This window comes from Alosa sapidissima, chromosome 19, assembly GCF_018492685.1.
Source record: "Alosa sapidissima isolate fAloSap1 chromosome 19, fAloSap1.pri, whole genome shotgun sequence".
In the NCBI taxonomy this organism is placed as follows: Eukaryota; Metazoa; Chordata; class Actinopteri; order Clupeiformes; family Clupeidae; genus Alosa; species Alosa sapidissima.
In genome coordinates, this window is record NC_055975.1 from 22,361,111 (window position 1) to 22,383,610 (window position 22,500).

Genomic DNA, 22,500 nt, shown 5'->3' on the forward strand with positions numbered 1-22,500 from the left:
TTAGATGTAGAGACCTCAGAATGCTTTTTGTGCAATTAATTGACCTTTACACCATTGAAATAAGTCAGGTAACTAAATTATGCGGAGTGGTGCTAGACTAATAAGAGTGGACTTTTTCCTGTCCACCCACCCATGCAACTCTCCACCTCTTGTCATCGAGATCAAAGGCCACTTATCCTGCCTGTGTGTCAGTTAAACTAAACTCACAGAAGCCGACTGCTCTCAATAAAATGACAATCGAGCTCTACTGCAACATGACAAAACAAAAGAGAAAGAGAGAGAGAAAGAGAGAGAGAGAGAGAGAGAGAGAGAGAGAGAGAGAGAGAGAGAGAGAGAGAAAGGTTCACTCAAAAACTATGCATGAGTGTCAGGATGAACAAAGCACGCAAGAATGCCACCTGATAGGATCTTTTGACATCCTCGACATCGACATCGCAACGAGTGTGTGTCATAAAGAGAAGTGCTTGTTCTGAATCTGGACTGACAGCACCAGCGTGGGATAAAGCAAATCAGCTGTCTGAGAATTGGGTTTCAGCAACACATATGGCAAGGCTTTACTGACTTGTATTTGTGCATGTAAGTGTGTGTGTAGGATACAATATACCAGTGTCTGTGAGAGAGATATATGTACGTTGCTGAAGGGGAATAGGTCCATCTGAAAGTGCTCACATGTTCAACAGGCCTCGTAGGTAGCGTTGGGGCCGAAATTAGCCCACGTCACATCACATTTTTAACTTCAGGCCCTGGATACAGAAGCAGCAGTCAATTAATCTCAACTATGCACGCAAACAAGCAGAAGGAACCATCACAGGAGACTTTAGACATCAAAGCCAAACAAGATCTTTCTTCACTTCTAGCACATTACCAGCTCTCTAAAGGCACACAGTCTCTCTCTCTCTCTCTCACACACACACACTTTAAAATGACCTTTGAAAGATGTAGGGAAACAGTGGAGATAAAAGAGAGAGAGAGAGAGAGAGAGAGAGAGAAAGGGGAGTGAGAGAATGCTCACTTGGCTGAAGTATAAAGCGAGGGAGGGAAGAGGAGGAGAGGAGAGGGAGAGGATAGAAACAGCAGGTTTGCATTGAAGATGTTTGTGTCTTCATCCTCTTCCAAAGTACCAGTGGTTGGAAGGTGCTCCACTTAAAAGGACACATATTCTTGTTAAGTTCACAAGCTAACTACTTAACCCGACCATTCAAAGCCAGTGAAGTGTGTTTTTATATTGTGCAAAACATACATACAAAGCATTGCACAAGTACTGTGTGAATCAAAAATCATCTTTTGTAGACAAACAAGTTGGGGTGGTCACAGAGGCAGTTGCTTCCTGCTTTTGCCCTTTTAATTACAGAGGCTTAGGCATGGGAGTCCATGGGAGACAAAATCTTAGGCCCCGAGCCCCTGTGCCTCTCTTCTACCCTCCTCTCCACTCCTCTTTTCTGCTCTCCTCTCTTCTCCTCCTCTCTCCTCTTTTCTCCTCTCCACTCCTCTCTCGTCATCTCCTCCCCTCTCCTCTCTTCTCCTCCCCTATCTTCTCCTCTCCTCTCCTCTCTTCTCCTCTCCTCTCTTCTCCTCTCCTCTCCTCTCTTCTCCTCCCCTCTCTTCTCCTCTCCTCTCTTCTCCTCTCCTCTCCTCTCTTCTCCTCTCTTCTCCTCTCCTCTCTTCTCCTCTCTTCTCCTCTCCTCTCCTCTCTTCTCCTCTCCTCTCTTCTCCTCTCTTCTCCTCTCCTCTCCTCTCCTCTCTTCTCCTCCCCTCTCTTCTCCTCCCCTCTCTTCTCCTCTCCTCTCCTCTCTTCTCCTCTCCTCTCTTCTCCTCTCTTCTCCTCTCTTCTCCTCTCCTCTCTTCTCCTCTCTTCTCCTCTCCTCTCCTCTCCTCTCTTCTCCTCTCCTCTCCTGTCTGCTGCTCTGCTCTCTTCTCCTCTCCTGTCCTCTTTTCTCCTCTCATCTCTTCTCCGCTGCTCTGCTCTCCTCTCCTCTCCTCTCTTCACCGCTGCTCTCCTCTCCTCTCTTCTCCTCTCCTCTCCTGTCTGCTGCTCTGCTCTCTTCTCCTCTCCTCTCCTCTCTTCTCCTCTCCTCTTCTCTCCTCTCCTCCCCTCTTCTTTCCTCTCATCCCCTCTGCACCTCTCTCCTCTGTTCTCCTCTGCTGTGCTGTGCTGTGTTCTCCTGAGCGGAGCCGACCCGTGGGGCTCTGTGAGCGGATCAGAGAGTGAGCTCACAGCCCATTGTCCACCACGCAGAGGAGCACCCTGCAGCAGAATGCTGATTGCACACAGCCACACAGCTCTGTTGTTGATCCTAGTGTACACACACACACACACACACACACACACACACACACACACACACACACACACACACACACACACACACACACACACACCCATACTGGCCTGGGGTTTGGCTGGGGCTTGGCTGTGGGGACAGGGCAGGGCCAGCCACGCAAAGGATTGTGGGATTGTACTGGCTCCCATTCCAAACATGTAAACGAAAACATTGGTGCACGGAAAACACAAGCTGGGATGGTTTGGAGGGGGAAGGGGGGTATTCAGCTGTGTTGATGTGATACAGTGAGAGGCGCCACTACATGCAAATAACTACACATAAAATAAAACATCCACTATGCAAATAACCAGGACTGTGAACAATACTTCAAAAGGGCAGAGACAGAGCAACAGAGAGAGAGAGAGAGAGAAAGAGACAAATGTGTGCTTTGGTTTTATCCAAGTCCAACACATTGATAATAATTTAACTTATTGTATTCATCTGTGGAGGATGCTGAGGTGAAACTGAAAGACAGTTGGATTATCTTACCCTTATCATCAACCAGACAACAGGCCATTGCCATTAGATAATGCATGCCAAAGGTCTCTTTTTTTTTTAAATATGTCTCGTGGCATATTATGTGAACACACAGGAACGGGTTCCCAAAATGTCTTTTCAAATGGAGATCTTCATTTTAGTCTGAGACTAGGCCGAATCCATGTCCACAAAACCAGCCCATGATATCCCAACCATTCATGATTAATGTTGAACCCACACCTGTGCTTTTAAAGCACATTCACTGCAATAGTCATAGAGTCCAGCATACATGCAGGACTAGATGATTCATACTGCATGCATGATAGATAACTTGTGTAGTTGTTACATAAACAGTTTCAAGGGCCTTACTGTAAAATGGCTTGGGAAAGGCTTTTAGATTATATTTAGAACACAGCACATTCCTCAATTCCCTAGTAAATTAAGGAGACTGTTATAAATAACAAGCAAACTGAGAGATTGTCAAAACAGTATAAGAAATGGCTGAATTATTTGCCATTTTAGCTCCAGGTCACCAACAGGTCATATATCTACCCCAGCAGGTGACCACTGTATAAGTCCCTTAGCAACCTAAGCAAAGGAAAGCAAACATAGCCAGGCGATTCCTCGCCATCATCACCATGGATGGCCGGACATGAGGACAAGTGAGCAAAGGGGCAAACTGTACCTCCAAGCCCTCTCTTTCTCTCTCACACTCTCACTCTCTCTCTCTCTCTCTCACTCCCATCCTCGCACACTGGTTTGGTTGCCAAGCACAACACGCCATCCATCAGCAGCCGAGAGCAAAGAAGAGCTCAATCGATCTCGAAACGGCTCTCTTCGACCGAGAGAAAGAGAAAAAAACACACACACACGTCCTGAAGTATCGGTTTCAGCCCGGAGGAAGTCCCGGTGCTTTTTTGGCACGGTCTAGACATTCCCTCAAGTTGACAGGGTTCCAGCTTCTGACCTCACTCTCCCTAATTGGAGGTGTCTCCTGCTCCCCCCCCATACCCCCCCCCCCCCCGTCATCGTTGCTGAATGCCTCCCTAATTGGGGCAAGATAACCCCCCCACCCCTCCACCACCACATCCTCACTCTCCAGCATACACAAACAGAAGGGTGAACGTCCTCGCTTTCCTCTCCTCTTCTTTCAATCACTCACTTTCTCACAGTGGTGGAGCGTGTGAAAAGTGGAATGTGAGTGCGTCAACCCAGGAGGCCTCACTACTTGGTGAAAGTGGTGAAAAATAGATGAAATGAAAGCCAGCGGCCACATGGAGGCCTAGTGGAAGACATGCTTAGGGGATGCTGCTGCGGGGAGGGAGGGGGGTTGGATGACAGTGCTGCCTGATTCATCCGGTAACAGGGGCGTTACTTAGCCTGGGGTTTGATTCACGCTGCTAAGGCAGCCTGGAGACCATGGAGCAAATTTTTGCCTGAGATAGGGGACCAATCACAGAACAAGGGGGAAAGCAAGACGATGATGAGCTATGCACAGACGCATTTGATAGACATCCGTGGCACCCAATAAACGGATCTGGGCATTTTTTTCAAATACGAGAAAATTAACGTTTGGTTCCCAGACCACGTCTCATTGAGAAGTGGTGGCGCTAGCCAGGCTAGGCGTTACTAACTTAGTAACCAGGTAACAGATGCGTTACTAACTTAGTAACCAGGTAACAGGGGTGTTACTAATTTAGTAACCAGGTAACAGGGGTGTTACTAATTTAGTAACCAGGTAACAGGGGTGTTACTAATTTTCAGGGTGCATGCAATGTCCAGCCAGGGCAACAATGCACAGTTGGACTCAGACTGTGTCTTCAGACTGAGATCAGATAGGCCAACATTTGATGTAGCCAAAGAACATCACCATCTTCACCACCACCATCATGGTCATGATCATTATCATCAGCACTAAAAGTCTGACCATTTGTCTCTCCTGCAGTAGACGGACTGAGAACAAGCAAGCAAACAAACAAACAAACATGGCGAGTGGCTCATCATCATCATCATCATTACCAGCACAACAATCACCAGCAGCAGCAGCCCAACCACCTCCATCATCACCATTATAATGGAGAGTGGAAGACTGGAGCTCATGGGATCCTGCTGATGTGATTAATAGCATGTGTCTTGTCTTCACTTTAAGTTCCTACTTGCAATTGTGTTGAGCTGCTGAAAGTTCTACGGCTGAAAAGGCCAATAGTTATCAAATTAGCTTGTCATGGCCTAACTGTACACTGCAGTATCTCAACACATGCATTTGTACACTTTCAGCGCTAATAAAGTTGGAGGCATGCTTTAAAGAGATTCCCACTTATGCTCTGCAATTCATTTAGCGCACAGGCCTAAATACCCTAAATCCAAAATTACTACCTTAAACCGGCCATCTTAATGACATTAATTAGTTGGATTAGTGTGATTTAACATACCAGTTGTATTAATGCCCAAGGCTAGCTTAGACCTGCTCTCCAGCAACTTCAGCACTTTGCCTTGACACTTCATTTAGTCTTATTACAGAAAATGGGTATAGTCCAGGACAGGTGGTCTGACCTTGAACTGTGCCATCAAATGCCATAAGTATCAAGTAAAATCATCCCAAAGTTATAACAAGGCCAGGGGAGCTGAGCGCTAAATCTTTCATTGAGCTGCAGGGTGAAGACACTCTTTGCATGAACAGCGCTATAACACTGCACATGAAGAAAAAAAAATGTCACGGAATGTTCATACTATTTTCAATTTATGCACTGAAATGAAAACAGTCTCAATCGCTTGTGGTAATGTAGCCTATTCCAGCAATTTGATTTGATTTTGCAATTGGTGCAAACACTGTGCAATTCATATCTAAATTATAGGCCCAGCGTGAGTGTTTTGCAAAGAGATCGCCTAAACACTGAAAAATATGGTTTCGATTACGATGCGTAAGAGGTAATTACTCTTATGTACATTTCGTTTACGCTTTTGTATAGGCTGGACTAAATAATACTCTCTGTGATATTCGGTTAAAACACTATTACAGAAAAAGCAGGAATATGATCATCAGTAGTCGCTATGCAGGTAAGCTACGTTGTAGCGCGATCAATCATTGGAATAACCTGCAATGTCCTACAGCAATATTTTTTTCATTCTTTACAACATAGAATATTCTTTAATAGCCCTATTGAATGTATGGGTTAGGCTACAGTGTAGATAATAGTCGGCTTATTAACATTGTATTAAAAAAGCATTCGCCAACGTCCCCATTCCGCAGGCTTGCTCTAATGTCGCGAATGTAACACACCGGACCGGCTTTGCCACAAACTCTTAAAATATAGGTTACAGTAGCTACACAGGAATGCTAAAGAAAAACGAAAGTCGCGAGTCCAGTGGAACGAGCAAATTCTTTAGCCTACATTCCGCGCTGTTTCCAGAATTCTCATTGAAATGCATCACAATTTTCACCAGTCGTATGTGTTACACATTTTTATCAAAATGTCACACCCATAACCCGATTCCGTGTCATTCCAAGCCTCGTAAAATAGAAAAAGAACAATTGGAAAAACGAGGACAATCTCGCGGTTTACGTTTCAAAAGCCTGTATACATCGTCGTATAGGCAGCCATATAGCTACAGCGGTGCCTTACCTCGTAAACAGACCCATCATCTTGCGCCAGCTCTCTGTGGTCAATCTAAGCGGTTGCATACCCCTTTAACACAATACTGTACGATTCGGCAGTTGCAGGTGACATCATTCGCTGAAGTGTCAGTGCGCATGGACCAGTAAAAATAAAGCGCAAGCTTTTATGGGAAATGTAGTGTTGTTTGCTGTCATGTTTTTAAGGGCAGAAGTGGACAAGACAAGTATTCAACTGCTTAGTGTATTGCTTTTATATTTGAAAGTAAATGAAATAAATAGCTATTGCATTAGGCTATATTTTATTGCAGTGGGTATTTTGAGACAATTTAATGATGTTGAACTTCCCCAAACTGCATGAGACGGTAGAGCTGCTGAAAGGCTATATCTCTGAGGAAGGGGCTACTTGACAAGAAGGCGTTAATAGTTCGAGATGCGGTGCGGTGATTGCCATTTTTCTGTTTTGTTTGTACAGCTCAAGTGGATGGCGAAGGGCTCAAAAAGTCTCTGGTCAGTGAGCACACAGGGAGCCTAATAAAGCGGGCCGTGCTAAACCCTCATTTTCCACTAATGTGACAGTTATATTGCAGGGTGCCATAAGTAATGGTGGAAAGGGGGTTCTTGTGGAGGCGTTGTATAGAGATACAGGCCACACGGACATCCATCCCCAGAGTGAATTTCTGTATGGAAGTATGGAAACGGGTGCTTAGATTATAGAATTTGGATGGCGTCCTGTCCTTATAAAGTATTATCCAAAGTTTTGTTAGTGAAAATCAGACTTGAAAACTTACCACTAAGGTCTGTAGGCCTGCGTGTGGTAGCAAATAGGGAACGTGAGAATAGCATTAGGCGTAGTTCTCAACATTTCAAGAAAACCCACACTCAGACAGAGGGAAAGATATGTGTATGAGAGAGAGAGATTGTGTGTGTGTGGGATGGGGGGGGGGGGGGGTCCTAAAGAGTTCTAAAAAGTCAAATGGGAGTCATGTATGTACTGAGTTCCCTTCTCTTCCCCCACTGCAGTAATTTCCCTCTTCCATTTTAAAACTGTAATTAACTAGTACATCCACATTGCACTCACCCAGCAGCAAAGAAGTTCTCTACAATTAGTCAAAGGAATGAGGTGGAAGCTGTGCACATTTTTTCCAGTCTGCTGAGGAAATCATTATTAGGAAACCGGTCTTGTGTTTCTCATAAAGACCTGTGTCCTTCCTGCAGAAGCTGCCGGCTGATAGCGAACCTCTCCTCTCAGATCCATTCTTTTTCCAGCCTCCTATGTCATGCGTAACATCCGCAGAGCCAAATCAAACATCTCATCAACCGTCATTACTCAAGGGCAACCTGATGCTTATTCTTCTTAATGCCCAGCAACTGCATCACCAGTCATTGCATTTGCATGCATTCGTTTGTGATTTTGAAAGAACTAATGTGTTCTGTGTGCATTATGTTCTGTTTTGTTTTGTTAAAGCAAGACCATTCAAAGTGTTTTATAGAGTTTGATAGACAATGGAATTCATTGCTCTCTCTCTCTCTCTCAGCTTCCCCCTGAAGTAAAAGCCAGCAACCCCAATCTCTGAGTAATAAATGTTTGATTAGATCCACAGAACAGGGACTTTTTTTAATTGCATAGCAACTTAAAACTCCTACATCTTCATTTCCTCTCTCTAACCCTTCCCCTTTCTTCCTCTCTCCCTTCCTCTTTGCCATTGTTAAGTACTTAACAAAAAAGAGAACAAACATATTACACTGGGCCTTCAAAACTGATGCACCTAACAGCTTCTATGTATATTTTTGGGGCTTTTGACTTTTATTTCACAGAGCAGTGAAGACAGGAAGTAAGTGGAAGAGAGATGGGGGTGGGATCGGTAAATGGCCTTGGGTTGGAATCAAATCTGGATCCCCGTGGGTACTGGTTGGTTTGGATGCTTTTGCGTGCACCACAGTCCCATCCCCCCATTCTAACAGATATTTTATAATGCACTGAATTATAAGTGGTGATAGAGATAGAGATCAGACACTATGGCATTAATAATGACGAGGTGACACAGGAATGGCCCACTCAGATCAGTACTTCTACACTGAAGACTTGCCTTGGCCCTTGCATTTTTTTTCTGCAACAGATGTTGGACCTCCAAGCCTAAAGGCAAGGTTCAGCCATGTCAAGAGTTGCCTCAAATTATACGTAGCTGGGTCTGGGGTCAGCCCTGTGTTTATTCTAGTAAACGCTGAGACCCAACTGGAATGGGAGTTGGGCTAAATTAGAAAATAGCTTTCTCTGTAAATAAGAGCTTATGCCCAGTTCGATTAGGTCTCCAGTTCAATCATCCAGTAACTGGACCCAACCCCAGTTTTGCTACGGCAAGTGCTGTAACAGGCAAGACAATGCACACACTGAGGATGAGAGAGGGAGACAGAGACAGACAGAGAAAGAGAGATGAAGTTTGTCTTCAGCAAGTCTAACTCAATGAGGTAGCCTGTCAGGCAGCCTCAAATTACTCCCCAGTTCACCAAATTGTTTTCTCAGGCAATTTCCACAAGAGAGTAAACAAGTTTATTAGTGTGGAATTTAGACTTCGGCAAAGGCTTTACATTGCTGAATTTATTGTCTCCAAACAAATAGCTTGGGCACCTTCCAAGGAATGCGATTTCATGGTAAAGCCTGAAGCATCAGAGAAGCTTTCAATGCACTGCCTTGTTTGTGTGTGCCTATGAAAAAACATTTTCTGTTGTCCCAGGAAATCCGTGCCGACAAAATGAGGAAGTTTTAAACAATGCTAACTTTTTTGTTCACATATTCACTGAAGCAGGTGAAACAATGCACAGTTACACAGCTATATATTATGTGAGAAGCTAACAAAAAGAGCATAGCTAAGACATTCAGCAAGACAGATAGAGGCTCAGCAGTAAAGCTGTCATTAGCACATGCTAATAGGAAGATTATAGAGTAGAAGTATCACTACTTCATCATGTAAGCATCCCTGTCCCCCTGCCCTCTCTCTCTCCCTGTGTCCGACATTATTAACTCCCCCAAACAAGATAATAATATGCGAGCAGTTTTACAGTCGGCTGTAAAACACTCAGGAGGGAAGACCCATCTGTGTTTACAGTCTGTCGGCCATGACTCCTAAATCATTATTCTTTTTTTTCTGGTTTTCCAGAAAAAAAAGAAAAAATCATCAAAGTTCTCTTATCCGTGATCTTCTAATAGGGTTTTGACCAGAGGCTGAGTTTCAAAGTCATATCCATCCCTTTTAAATCCACAGGGGGATGGGGTGTGCTGGATTTATTTAGCCAAAAACAGGACACAGACAGAATTACGAGGGATTAAGGGAATATTTGGACATGGGGGGTGTCTGGTGGAATTACGACCTGCCATGACAGCAGCTGGTCAGGCAGACAGCAGAACCTAACCAGTGGATTAGTACTGGTATGACCACACAGCCTACAGTACAAAATGACCAGACCACTCATGGGCAGTGGGTCACTGGTTGTTATAATGATCAGCTCCATCATATCTCACCCCAAAACACAGTAATTTTAGTGTGAATATTTTAAATGAATGTCTCAAACATTGGCAGTGCTGTGTGTTATCTAAGCCATGTCATTTTAATCTCTTATTGCTGTCAGTGGCTGCGCTTACTGTTAATAGGCAATAGTGTGAAAGGCAGCATGGTGTCCAAACCAGTGTAATGGCCTCTTGGCTCGTCACTGTTATGTGGGCCAGAGAGAGAGAGAGCCCGCAGAGAGGAGTTCAACCCTTAAGCTAAGGCAGTGAACCCAGGATGGGGCTAGAGAGGGGGGGGTGGTGTAGATGGAGAGAGAGGGGGTGAGAGAAAGAGAGAGAGAGAGGAGGGTGGGCGGTTGTTATGTTTGTGGTGAGGGCCTGTGTTATGTACTGCGAGAAAGAGAGTGCAGAAGCTTCTCTCTGAGGCTTGGCTTGGGTAACATTAGCGGTGCGTAAATATTTAAATTGTCCAGGCATGCGTATTGTTTCCCCAAGATGGGAGGAATAGAGATGTGTGCAGAAGGGGAAAGGGAGAGAGAAAGAGAGAGAGAGAGAGAGAGAGAGAGAAAGAGAGAGAGAGAGAGATTATTGAAAGTCCCAGGCAGGAGCAGTTCAGTCTGAGTTCTCTGTCCTGGTTTGTGTTACTTGTGTCTGATTGTCATTTACTGTGATATATGTGTACTGTATCTAGACAGTGAGTGCACGTGTTGTTTTTGACTGTAAATGTTCACTTTGGCCTCTCTGCAGACAAGCGAATCAGCCCTGTGGGAAACGGGTGGACGATAAGTCACCTGGCTCAGGAGTGCTCTGTTTGTAATATAACAGTCTAAAATAGATTCTCTGTGTACACACGCAGCAATAACTAGGGTCCATCAGAAGGTTGAGTGTCCATGGAATGACCATACGCATAGTGAAGGAGTCCATTAAAGAATAGAGCACTAATGTGGTGGACGGTGAGAGAAAGAGAGAGAGAGAGAGAGAGAGAGAGAAAACGAGGGATGAAAGTTTACCATTGAGTGTTTGATTTTCTTCACAGAGCCTTACTTCACACAAAGAGGAAAAATCCATCAGGGCTTGTCAGCGCTTACTGTATGTACGCTGCTGACATCAAAGCGGACGTGATTGATGCGGGATCGCGGACGGGTGGAAACATGGATGCCTGTCGGGCCAGAAGCAGGAGGAGGGAAGGGGGTTCTCAAGGCTGAGCCACCGAGCTCCTACCTGCGACCGAGGCCCGGGTGATTGATAACGTGTCACAATAGTGTTTAAAGAGCTGAGCTGAATTAAGTCGAGGCTGCAAGGCTATTTCCACAAAAACCCCTGCTCGTGTCTTAAGACCACACCATGACAAAGACGACCATTCTTCCAGCCAATGGCCTTTCAGCGGCGTTCTTCAAACACTCCATAGGCCTACAGTGGTGTGCTCCAGGTCTCGGGACAGAAAATACTGCAGGCATGTACAGTACAACAACAAATACATCAAGAGCTGTAGGATTTCAAGCAGGAGCCGTCTCTGTGCTTAAGTGTGGTTTCGCCAGTGTAAACTGCACAACCATGGCATTGTACAATGTCCAGCGTTTTCATTACATTGGTTACATTGGTAGTAGCTTGACACAAGTTGGGCGCCAATGGCAACAGAACAGAACGGGAGGGGGGGGGGGGGGGGTATGAGGTCTTTCCAATCTGGAAAATCAATCCTGAGATTCTGTACTTAACCCTTAATTCCCTAGCCCACAAAGGAGATCATGACAGTTCTACTGGCGAGCACTTTTGAAAATCACAGATTAATAGGCAACAGCTAGGTTAGGCCATGACTGCTCATTACATTGCATGTGAACCACACAAACTCCCCATTCATTCTCCAAAATTACATACCACTACATTGTTAAATTGGTAATAAAACACAAAAGTGTATGTGTGTGTGGCGGAAAATCTACAAATATAGTTTCTAGGTGTGTGTGTGTAGGGTGTGTGTGATAAATGTCAGTCAGTCTGTGTGTCTGTGTGTGTGTGTGTCTGTCTTAAACATCCTTTCAGTTTCACTGTAAACCAAAAACCATACTTCTACTATAGTTACATATGTTGTCCACACTGAGAGCAAATGGGAACAAATATACCCTATGCAGAGACCGGCTGATCCACTCCAGACGTCTTTCACAGCGAGTCCCTCATACTCCATGTCAGACCTCTTAATCCATACAGGCCCGTGCTTCCAATTACTGTACAGTACATTTCTCTCTGGAAACGCCCTCAAAAAATGTCTCAAATATTCCCCAATAAAACAGAACACAGCCCCGATTATGGTTTGTGCAAAGGTTGAAAACGGAGCAAGTGTAGTTACTGGGGTTTAAAGTTTCTGTCCTCCTGGCGAAAGTTTTGGTTGGTGTAAGTATGACTGAATTTTTTGGTGCCCAGCTTTTGAACAGAGCTGGTTTGTGTGTGTATTTCAGATCTTACTGGGCTCGTGTTAGGCAGTCATTTACAGGAAAAGTCATTCATCATTTACCCATAGTTTGACTGAATTGGAATGCAAAAACATCATTCTTCCATAAACACGTATCACACATACATTTTTGTACAGTGAATGTGATGGAAATTCAATTGTCCCAACCCCAAAATACAGGCTGACGCTGTAAAGGTAGCTCTTGGAATAACGTCTGAACCTCAGAAGCTGTTTGGCTCAGCCGATATAAACACGTTTGATGAGTGTATGTATACACACCAAGGTCTAGGCAGAAATAATGAAAATATGATCATGGGTTCAAGAACAGTTTATATCTGACAGAGACCAATGATAAGAAGAAACAAATTTTAGTGTGGATGATCTAATTCAATGACATTTAATATGGTTTGCTGCCCTCTCATGGTAATAATTATACTGCAGACTTTCCCCCCCCAATAAGCTTCACTGTCGCTATATCTGTTATTGGTTACTGAAGGTAATTTTGATACCATAGATTTAATAGAGACCCAGTCAGACCAATAGTATGAAAAATCAGGAACAGAGTTTATTTACAATGATGCGCATCAAGGGAGAGACAGCATGACTTCAGCTGCTCTAACTAGACAAGGAAATAGTTAGGGTTTAAGTATCCTTCCAGGCTGACAGGAGATGGCGTTGGTCATCCCATCTCACATGGACTACACTGAATCAGACTGATTAGTGGCAACATGGCAATCCGGAGCAGATAGCTACTGACGCAGCCATGCAGAACAGTAAAACACTGCAAAGTCATAATATTCCTGCTTATCTCTAAATACAGTCAAACACAGATATACACAGGGACAGTACAGATATCATACAGTCATTACATAGAATCATACTTTTAGTGTCAAAGTGACCTACTAATGAGAAATGCAGAACATTAAACCACATATTGGAATATTGGTCATAATGCAGAATATTAAACCATATATTGGTATATTGGACATAATGTTCTATTCCACTATCTCTCATTACTCACTATTGACTTTCTTGACATGACTTTTAAACAAAGTCTATATTTTGTGCCATCTTATTCACTGTACCACATTTAAATAACTATGATTAAAACATTTAAATGTCATTGTGAAATATTTACAATAGACTGGTACACGCCTGCTAAGTGTTGCCCTCAAATCTGTTCTACCACAATACTGTAATGCTTGAATATTGTGAAAAGAAATGTAATGTTATCAAAATCTATGTTCTAACAGCTAGAAGATATATCATGTCACACATGGATTAGTAATAAGGCAATTACCAGTATATTTGATTACCAATTACCAGACCTTATCTGACACAAGATTCCACACAACTTCTTGTTCAGATCATGGTCATCTCTAAGCTGGACTATTGTAATTCACTATTAGCTGGCTTACCCGCTTGTGTAACAAGATCATTACAGCTGATTCAGAATGCTGGAGCACGCCTGGTCTTCAATCAGCCAAAGAGGACACATGTAACTCCTCTCCTAGTTACTCTCCATTGGCTCCCTATAGTAGCCAGAATTAAATTTAAATCTCTCACTTTGGCCTATAGGACACTAACTGGATCTGCTTTTAGTTATTTTAATTCAATAATCAAGCCTTACATCCCCAACCGCCCACTGCGGTCTTCTGGTGAGCGTCTGTTGTGTCGACCAGTCATGAAAACTGGGTCTAATTCCAGACTCTTTTCTTCAGTGGTTCCATGTTGTTGGAATGAATTGCCCAGTGCTCTCCGTTCCTGTGGTAGTTTTGGGTTGTTTAAGAGGGGTCTAAAGACATTCCTATTTAACATATACTTAGTTGTTTAAGCGCTTATGTGTTATGGTTTGTATAATGTTGTTTTATTTCAATTGGGCTGTTAATTAATTTGACATTATTGTTTATTATTGATATTCTCCTTAATGTAGTCTTAGCATGTCATCGTTTTTATATTATTGATTGAATGGACATTATTGTTTTATTATTGCCTTTCCCCTTTTTTTCCATTGCTTTTTATTAGGCTATTGATTGAATTGATATTATTGTGTATTATAACTATTCTCCTTATTATATTTGACCTACATTCTAATTCTGTTCCCTGTTCAATTGTAAATATTATTATGTTGTTTGTATTTATGTGTCGCTTTGGACAAAGGCGTCTGCTAAATCCATAACCACAACCATATTTGCACATTAGTACATTAAGTATTAATCACAAGTCTAAGATTATATTAATCACTCGCAGAAGAGTATATTGATTTCACTATCACATACTATGTGCTTTTTTGAGATACATGCCATATCATTGAGTCTGGGAAGTCAATATTTCACAGACTTGCCTTCAAATACCTTGAAAGTTATGCCATGAACTTGACCCTAAAAAGTATACTGCCCCTGTTATCTAATGCCATGCTTTTTTTTTACTGTGCATGAGCGTGAACTTCACTTAGAACAGACTCTGAACAAAGAGTATTTTATAATCCTTTTAATCAGTCCATTTCTGGCATCCAGAGATACACTTTGATCAATTACAATATTGTATTACACAACCTGTCTACTGATCAGATTAAGAGGAGAGAACTCATTTAAGGCTAAGTGGTTTTAGTCCTGTGCCCCTATAAAAGACATTAACACTGTTTGTGACATGTTTGCAGTAGAGGTCACAAGAATTTGAACAGGTAAAACACTATGCAGAATGCACAAGTTACATTTGAAGTCAATTCTAAAAGGGACTGGGTGGGGTTCACATGGATACTTATATGCCTGTATTTGTATTTATAATATTCAGAATTACACCTAACATGTCCTCTCAGACTGAAACAGCACAAAAACATTCAGACATACTAAGCATATAGACATTCCTTCTGGAAATCTGGGTTTCTTTATTCCATCAAAATGACTGTTGGCTTATAACACTGAAAAATATTTCAGGATGATATCCACAATTTGTGGTATTTAAGAGAAGATTTGTTAAAAAAAATTCTATACCTATTTTTTTGTTTATTTATTAAAGAGAATAATGACATTATTAATCTAATAACACTGGTCAAGTTAGTGTGTACTAACAGCCCAATCCTGACTCAAATAGCCCGTATGGTTCTCTACAGTTAACTAGTATCTGAACTGGCCATGTTGTACCAGGAATGTGGCTAAACTTTGCCGAAGAGTAAGTTGTTTCCCAACACTCCAGCTCAGAGCCCTAAAGTGAGCAATCTCCATTCAGCGGCGCAGCTTCGTCTTCAGGTGCATGAGCTGGGCCAGGTCCACGCTACTGCCCCCGCAGACGATAACCACCAGCGGGCCGAGAGGACGAGGCAGCTGACATTCCCCCTGGAGCCTCTGGATCAGACCGCTGTACACGGCCGCCAGCGCAGCTCCACATGCCATCTCCACCAGCACACGCTCCTCGTCTATATACACATACATACATACATACATCAATACATACAGACATATACATCAATACATACAGACATATGTACTGTACATACATACTTACACACATACATACATAGACATACATACATACACACATACATACACATACATACATACACACATACATACATATATACATATATATATATATATATATACACATACATACATCAATACATACAGACATATGTACTGTACATTCATACTTACACATACATACATACACATACATACATACACACATACATACACATACATACATACATATATATACATACATACATACATCAATACATACAGACATATGTACTGTACATACATACTTACACACATACATACATACATACACATACATACATACACACATACATACACATACATACATACATATATATACATACATACATATATACTGTACATACATACACACTTACATACACATACATACATACATACACTCTTAAAATGAATGTGCTGTCCCTATCTGGACACAGAGATGTGTTAAAAAAACAACGCAAGTTGTGTTGTTTTCAACGCAAGTTATGTTATTTTCAACAAATATTGTGTAACAAATAATAAAAAAGGAAATAACACAAACTGTTGTCCCTATCTGGACACAGTGATGTGTTAAAAACAACACAAGTTGTGTTGTTTTCAACACATTTGTTTTAAGAGTGTATATTCTGTACATACATATATAAATACTGTACATACATACATAAATACCTACTGTACATACAAACATACATACAAACATACAGTCATGGCAGTTTAAACACACACACACACACACACAGCCAGACTATATTATACACACGCACACATAGACACAGTCAGTGTTTATAACATACACCCACACTCGTATGCACACAAACAAACAAACAAACATGTTTATGGCATCATTTCCTGCACATTTTCAAGGCATTTTCAACGTTTATGGTCACATCACGGCCCACTTTGGAGACACCACTTTACTCTGCTTGTACATGGGAAAGGATTCCTGGACACTCTGTTGAGTTATTCCAGTTATGCCGGCACAAGGTTTGGTAAATAACGTCAGCATTTTCAATTTTGGGTGAACTTTCCCGTTAAATCTGTGTCTGCACACACATACACACACACACACACACACACACACACACACATAATCAGCAGTTGATTTAAAAAGAACTGCCCGGGCACAGAGCACTGTTCCGTCTGGGCATATTATAAAGACTACACTGAAACCTTAACAGGGCTCGATCCTTTAAAAATAGCCGTCCAAAAGTGAGCAAACATCTGCGAGGCCTTGCGGCCAGCCTGTGGGGCGGTGAGGCATGTCATTATGGGCAGCCGCCGGGCAAATAGAGACAATAACATATGACTGACCCAAGAACAGCTCCACTGCCTCCAGTGCTTCCAGGTCTGTCACCACCTCAGAGATCAGCTTGGCCTCCTTGCTATAGTCGAACGCCTGCCTGCACACGGTTTTGGCTCCCAAACATTTAGCTTCGCTGTTGAACAAAACAGTCACAGTCTTTTAAGACAAAGTTTAAAAAATACTCAAATATTTATATTAGACTGTCCGCTCTTATTTCTAAGCTGGAACGAGTGTTTAAAAATCAAATGCTTATGTTAGGGGTGCAGAGCCTGCTCCAGAAACAGAAGGCAGCTGAAAGCATCAGCTAACATTAATGTTTTTTAAAAAAAGATTAAGGGCCTTTTTTAAACAGTTTCTCTCTAACACTCTCTTGATCTCTTACACACACACACACACACACACACACACACATTTTCTACCAATCATTTTCTATCATCAGTCTTTTACCGGTCCTTACCTTGTGATGTCAGGCAAAGTGACGAGCTTCCCAGCCTTGACAGCAGCATTGAAGGAGTCTGCTCCTACAGTCTCCATACAGAGCACTGGCACACTCTCCCATCCCACCTCTCTCAGGCCCTCCACCACCCCGCATAGCAGGCCTCCTCCCCCTACAGACAAAACTATAGCCCCAGGCTTCTCAGGAAGGGAGGCCTTTAACTCCCGCACTATGCTGGCATGACCCTGCCTATAGGAAAAACAATATGTGTCCGTTTTTTTTTTTTTTTAAATTTTAATGAAATGTCCGAAGACACTTAATGCATATGGAATAGTGTAGTTGTAACAACATAATAACAGGAATGAAGATATTGTGAGAACAATCAGTCTGTCAGATGATATGTTAGCCTTTATAACCTGTGACTTCTTTTGAGGCCACTTCACAAACAACTAAACAAATGCAAGGGTACTTTAAACTTGTCTTATTTAATTTGAGCAAGTCACTACGTTACAGCAAACATGGCTTTAAGCATGGTAACCGTCATAGTACTGACAGCAAACTTACCAGAGAAGAGGGTGGTCAAAAGGAGGCACAAACGCCAGGCTCTCGGACTCAACCAGACGCAGAGCCTCAGCATTTGCATCGTCCCAAACCTGTCAGACGTTAACAAGAACAATAACAATTTGGGTAAACAAAACAATCAACAACAACAAATGCTGTCTCGTAACACATATGTGGCACAGACAATGGACTATATGCTGACAAATAAAGTTGTATCATTTCGTATCGTATTGTAAGGCTCTTCAGCCAACTCATAGAGTTCCAGTGGTGCGTCAGCTGTGCTGTAACAGCATCTTGTTATATTCTGCTCCTTTTGTGTTCACTTGGGACACTGAATATCTTGTTTATGCTCAACAGGGCAAGTCTTTATTCAACTTTGACATGCATAAATCCTTCTTAACATGCTCACTCACTAGGTGCAACCCCCAACCGGGTCTGTGTAAACTGGGTAAAGCCGCTACACACAACCCATGCTCCACCGGAAATATATGAGCTGGCTAAAGTCTTCCAGGGAGTGCCTGGCATATAGGCAATCAAGGGGATTAACATGAGACAGGGGTAAAATGCCACATCAGTAGGCCTACACCAGTACACCTTTAGTTGGAACACTGATTCATAGTAGTCTACAAATAGGCCTAAGACTTTTTAATCTCTCACCTTGCCCACCACTCTTACTGTAGCCCCCTGATCCTTTAACTTCTGGACCACAAGCTCTGGCGATGATGTGGGTACAACAATGGTTGCTGGGATGCCAAGTTTACGTGCGGCATAGGCTGTAGCCATTCCAGCATTTCCACCTGAACAGAAAACGTCTAGTCATGGCAAATAAGCACTCAGCACCATATACTTAAGATACTACCTACCTGAAGCACAAACAACTCCTTTACATCCCGACTGAGCAACCTGTGCCATGGAAAAAAACACCTAGTGTTAACCATATGGTCTAGTAGAAAATGTAATAACTTTCAAAAGGTTTTTGATATTATTTCGTTATTATCTACAAGCCTGGATTTTAAAATACAGTTCCTTATGTCAACACTGGAGGCACTAGTCTGCCGGAAAAACAAAAACAGAACATTTTTCCAAAACATTAAAACTGGACATAGGCCTTCATTGAGCGCAATGCGCAGCTTACTTTTTGGCACAGGTGTCCGATACCGCGGATTTTGAAAGAGCCGGAGGGTTGAGAGCTTTCCATTTTCAAAAGCACAGCGGTCCCCGCTCGTTTAGACATGCTTATACTCTCAAGTAGTGGTGTGTTGATATGAAAGCCTTCTGGATTCGACATGGTTGGCAAAATCTCTGAAATTAGTGTTGCGCGGGATATTAAATAGAAATATTTTGTCAGTTTCACATTTTTGTTTAACGTCTACAAATTTTGCTGCAGGCAGGTAGCATACACGTTGTTGTCTTTTACCAGGAAAGCACGAGGGTTTACTATGCAGGTTTAGACTACACCAGCAGCTGTTGCTGCCGTGACCGATTCATAATGCACACAAAAGACTGTATCCTAGGCCTACTGGAATTTTTTGCTTTCTCCAGCTATCATGATATGTATCAACAGAGACAGGCGCACGACATGACTCGCCGTATGTTTTGAACTTACCTTTAAATAATGTTCCGTATGCTGAGGTGTTAACTTAAATGACTCTTTGGTTTAATGCCCTTACGCCAAGATGGTTCAAAGTTCTTACCTCTCATGTCAGTAAACAGTTCCTGGGTCCAATACGCCCTCTGTGGGTCTTATCTTAAAATACCTGGGTCTTGTCTGATGAATTTCTCGTCCAAGTGAGAAGTGGTAGGCTATAGGATTTGCTCTCATTAGTCTCATGCTTTAGGCTACACAGAAGTAGCCCTAAAACTCAACGGAAAGGAAACTTTTCTATTGACGTGCCACAAGATCAATAAAGTATCTATCTATCTATCTATCTAGATCCTCTTAACAAATTACTTATAAATAATAACCCACATTATAGAGAAACTAAAGCCTACAACTAGAGGATTTATGGAAGTATTTTAGCTAAGTTTTCTCAGTTTTTGTGTTGTAGGATTAATCTTTCCTTTTTCAACACATTCATGTTTATTATGCTTCTTATGATTTTGGCAAAAGCCACTTACAGAACAATGACTGTACAGTACAATAAACATTCCATTAATATTAAAATTAATATTGTTTAAAGAATAATGAATAATGTTAAAGAATAAAGTAGTCATATAACCTAAGTAAAATATATACAAATATTAGTGTTAGACTAAATCAAATTTAACAGAATGATAATAACCATAAAACATATACAAACCACAACTCTGTTAAGAATTAATGGTAACACTTTACTTGACAGTATCGACATAAGAGTGACATGACACTGTCATGACACATGAACCCTAACCCTAATCCTAACCCTAACTTGTTATGACATGAATATCACTTAATAACAGAAGCGTTTATGACTTGATTATGACACATTCATGACAGTGTCATGTCACTCTTATATCGATACTGTCAAGTAAAGTGTAACCGAATTAATTAGTTAGATACCAGATAAACAGATGAGTCTTTAGACAAAACTGTCACTGGAACCAAGAGAAGTAGTTAAATCATTCCACCAATGAGGAACATGACACATCACAACCAAAAGGGGAGAAAAAGCACAATCACACAGGAAGTTCTCACTTTGTCCCAGTCTGGGTTCTCTTTTATTTTATACATGTATAGGACATCTTGTGTAAATTGTGTGTATGATGCCACTCCACTCAGCCATGTCTCCACCACCTGTTTAATGGGAGTATTCTCTTGCAGAGCAGTTTAAAAGCATTACTTTCAATGCGCATTAAATAAAGAACACTTAAAACAGGAAAAATATAATACAACATACACGTTCCTGTCTAAGTATTTCAGTTTTTAAAAATAGGATTGTATAAGGATACAAGTTCAAAATGGAGGATCTCCCCCTGAATACAGTATACCCTTCATATTTTGATCATTTCACAGGTTTGACCTCTGACCTCTCCCTAATGCTGCCATAGATTCTGTAGTTTGCTGATAGCTATCCTCAAGAAACCTCTCATCACTCACTCTTCAGCACAGCCTTAACTTCTGCACATCCGCACACATTCACAAATTAACACGTACACAGTTTCCTCCCTGAGCCACTTCCTCTGTTTCCTTCAATAATAATAATAAAAAAACTCTCTGTTTCCTTCAATAATAATATTTTTTTTTTTAAAAACTCTCTGCTAGCCTCAAGATTCACCTCGTCCTCCTTCTCCATTGAAGAAAAAAAAAAAACACTTTCGGATGCCTTTGGTTCCTTCCTTTTTTCCGAGTCAGCTCCTATGTTCCACTTCAGTCTCCGACCATTTCCTCTTTCTCTCTGCCCCATCTACACACACACACACACACACACGTCCACTCACACACACACAAAAATAAACATACTTTCGAGGACACCCTTGAAATGTTCACAACAATTCTTCCGTTCTCCTCACATGCCCATTCCAACTTCTAGCTCACCCACACACCGCAAGTGAACTGTATCAGAAAAGATCGTCTGAAAAAATATGATTCGAACACTAACGAAGCTGCGTGATCCAGTAGGGTAAACAAAAAACAAAAAAACAGGTTCAGCCATATTAAAGTAAACAGCCGTGAATGAAGGTGGAGTACTAGTCTGTATCTCTCACTTCCTCTCCCTCCTTTCGCTCGCTTTTCCAGACGCGCATGTATGAGGCACCCCAGACACTAGACGCCAGTCCAAGGTCAGGGCACCCAGACATGGGGCGCTGTTCGTGTGGGCATGGCCCTCTCCTCTCTCTCTCTCTCTCCAGGTGTGCTCAGTGGGCACGGGGACACACGGAGAGGGCAGTGCCCCAGGGCAAAGCTGCTGTCTGCAGGCACCAGCGGATCACCAGGCTGCTCACAGGAGCTTGCACTTGCAAATGGTGGCAGCCAGAGGGCGCTATGCCAAAGAGCGCTGTCTGGGCTTGATCCTGGGGTACAACTGTGGGGGAAGACAAAGAAAAAAACTCTTAGAGCTGGACTTAATGACGTCGATAATAAACTTAAGTCATTAGCAATGATCTTAAAATACAGTAAATCTGGAAATTCAGTATTTAAAGACACAACTAGAACAAATTTCTGATCTTGATTCTTTAAATGTTCAGTTGTTGAATATCCCCCTACCACTAACTACTCACTAACAATTTCCCTTGCTGCCTAAAAGTTACTGTCATTGAAATATTTTAATTATTCACATTATTGTGCTCTGCAAGTATTCTGTACAGAGTGCATATCTCCAACTGTTATATACAGCAGTTAAGCCTGCACTCTTGCTTGCTACT

At 42.2% G+C, this 22,500-nt stretch overlaps 3 protein-coding genes across 17 annotated transcripts in view; all 3 read right to left on the reverse strand.

The window, feature by feature from the left end:
* The window catches only part of daam1a (dishevelled associated activator of morphogenesis 1a), a 69,577-nt gene extending 63,079 nt beyond the window's left edge, over positions 1–6,498 (reverse strand). Inside the window, exon 1 of one of the 2 annotated variants that reach the window (XM_042072417.1) lies at positions 6,422–6,498. The gene's annotated coding sequence lies outside the window, so the exon portion shown is untranslated. Of the gene's footprint in view, positions 9–6,421 lie in introns of those variants that run through there. The other variant, XM_042072419.1, reaches the window with a different exon arrangement.
* Positions 6,499–14,834: 8,336 nt separating this feature from the next.
* On the reverse strand, positions 14,835–19,880 carry sdsl (serine dehydratase-like). Its single transcript, XM_042072488.1, has 8 exons — positions 19,854–19,880; positions 19,295–19,461; positions 19,023–19,062; positions 18,817–18,956; positions 18,163–18,251; positions 17,620–17,847; positions 17,171–17,295; positions 14,835–15,774 (listed from the first exon to the last, which is right to left on the reverse strand). Exons 1-8 carry the CDS (start codon positions 19,858–19,860, stop codon positions 15,584–15,586), a joined length of 987 nt encoding a protein of 328 aa, XP_041928422.1. The 5' UTR covers positions 19,861–19,880; the 3' UTR covers positions 14,835–15,583.
* Positions 19,881–20,826: 946 nt separating this feature from the next.
* ppp1r13ba (protein phosphatase 1, regulatory subunit 13Ba) overlaps positions 20,827–22,500 on the reverse strand; it is a 55,217-nt gene continuing 53,543 nt past the window's right edge. For all 14 annotated transcript variants that reach the window (XM_042072407.1, XM_042072400.1, XM_042072405.1 and 11 more), the window contains one exon: positions 20,827–22,160. In XM_042072407.1, the coding sequence (XP_041928341.1) occupies positions 22,119–22,160 (42 nt within the window). In that variant the 3' untranslated portion in view covers positions 20,827–22,118. The remainder of the gene's footprint in view (positions 22,161–22,500) is intronic.

Coding starts and splice junctions, on each gene's coding strand:
- sdsl (XM_042072488.1), bottom strand. Junction 18,957..19,022: donor AGGAGTTGTTTGTGCTTCAG/GTAGGTAGTATC, acceptor TTTTCTGTTCAG/GTGGAAATGCTGGAATGGCT. Junction 15,775..17,170: donor GGCAGTGGAGCTGTTCTTGG/GTCAGTCATATG, acceptor ATGTGTATATAG/ACGAGGAGCGTGTGCTGGTG.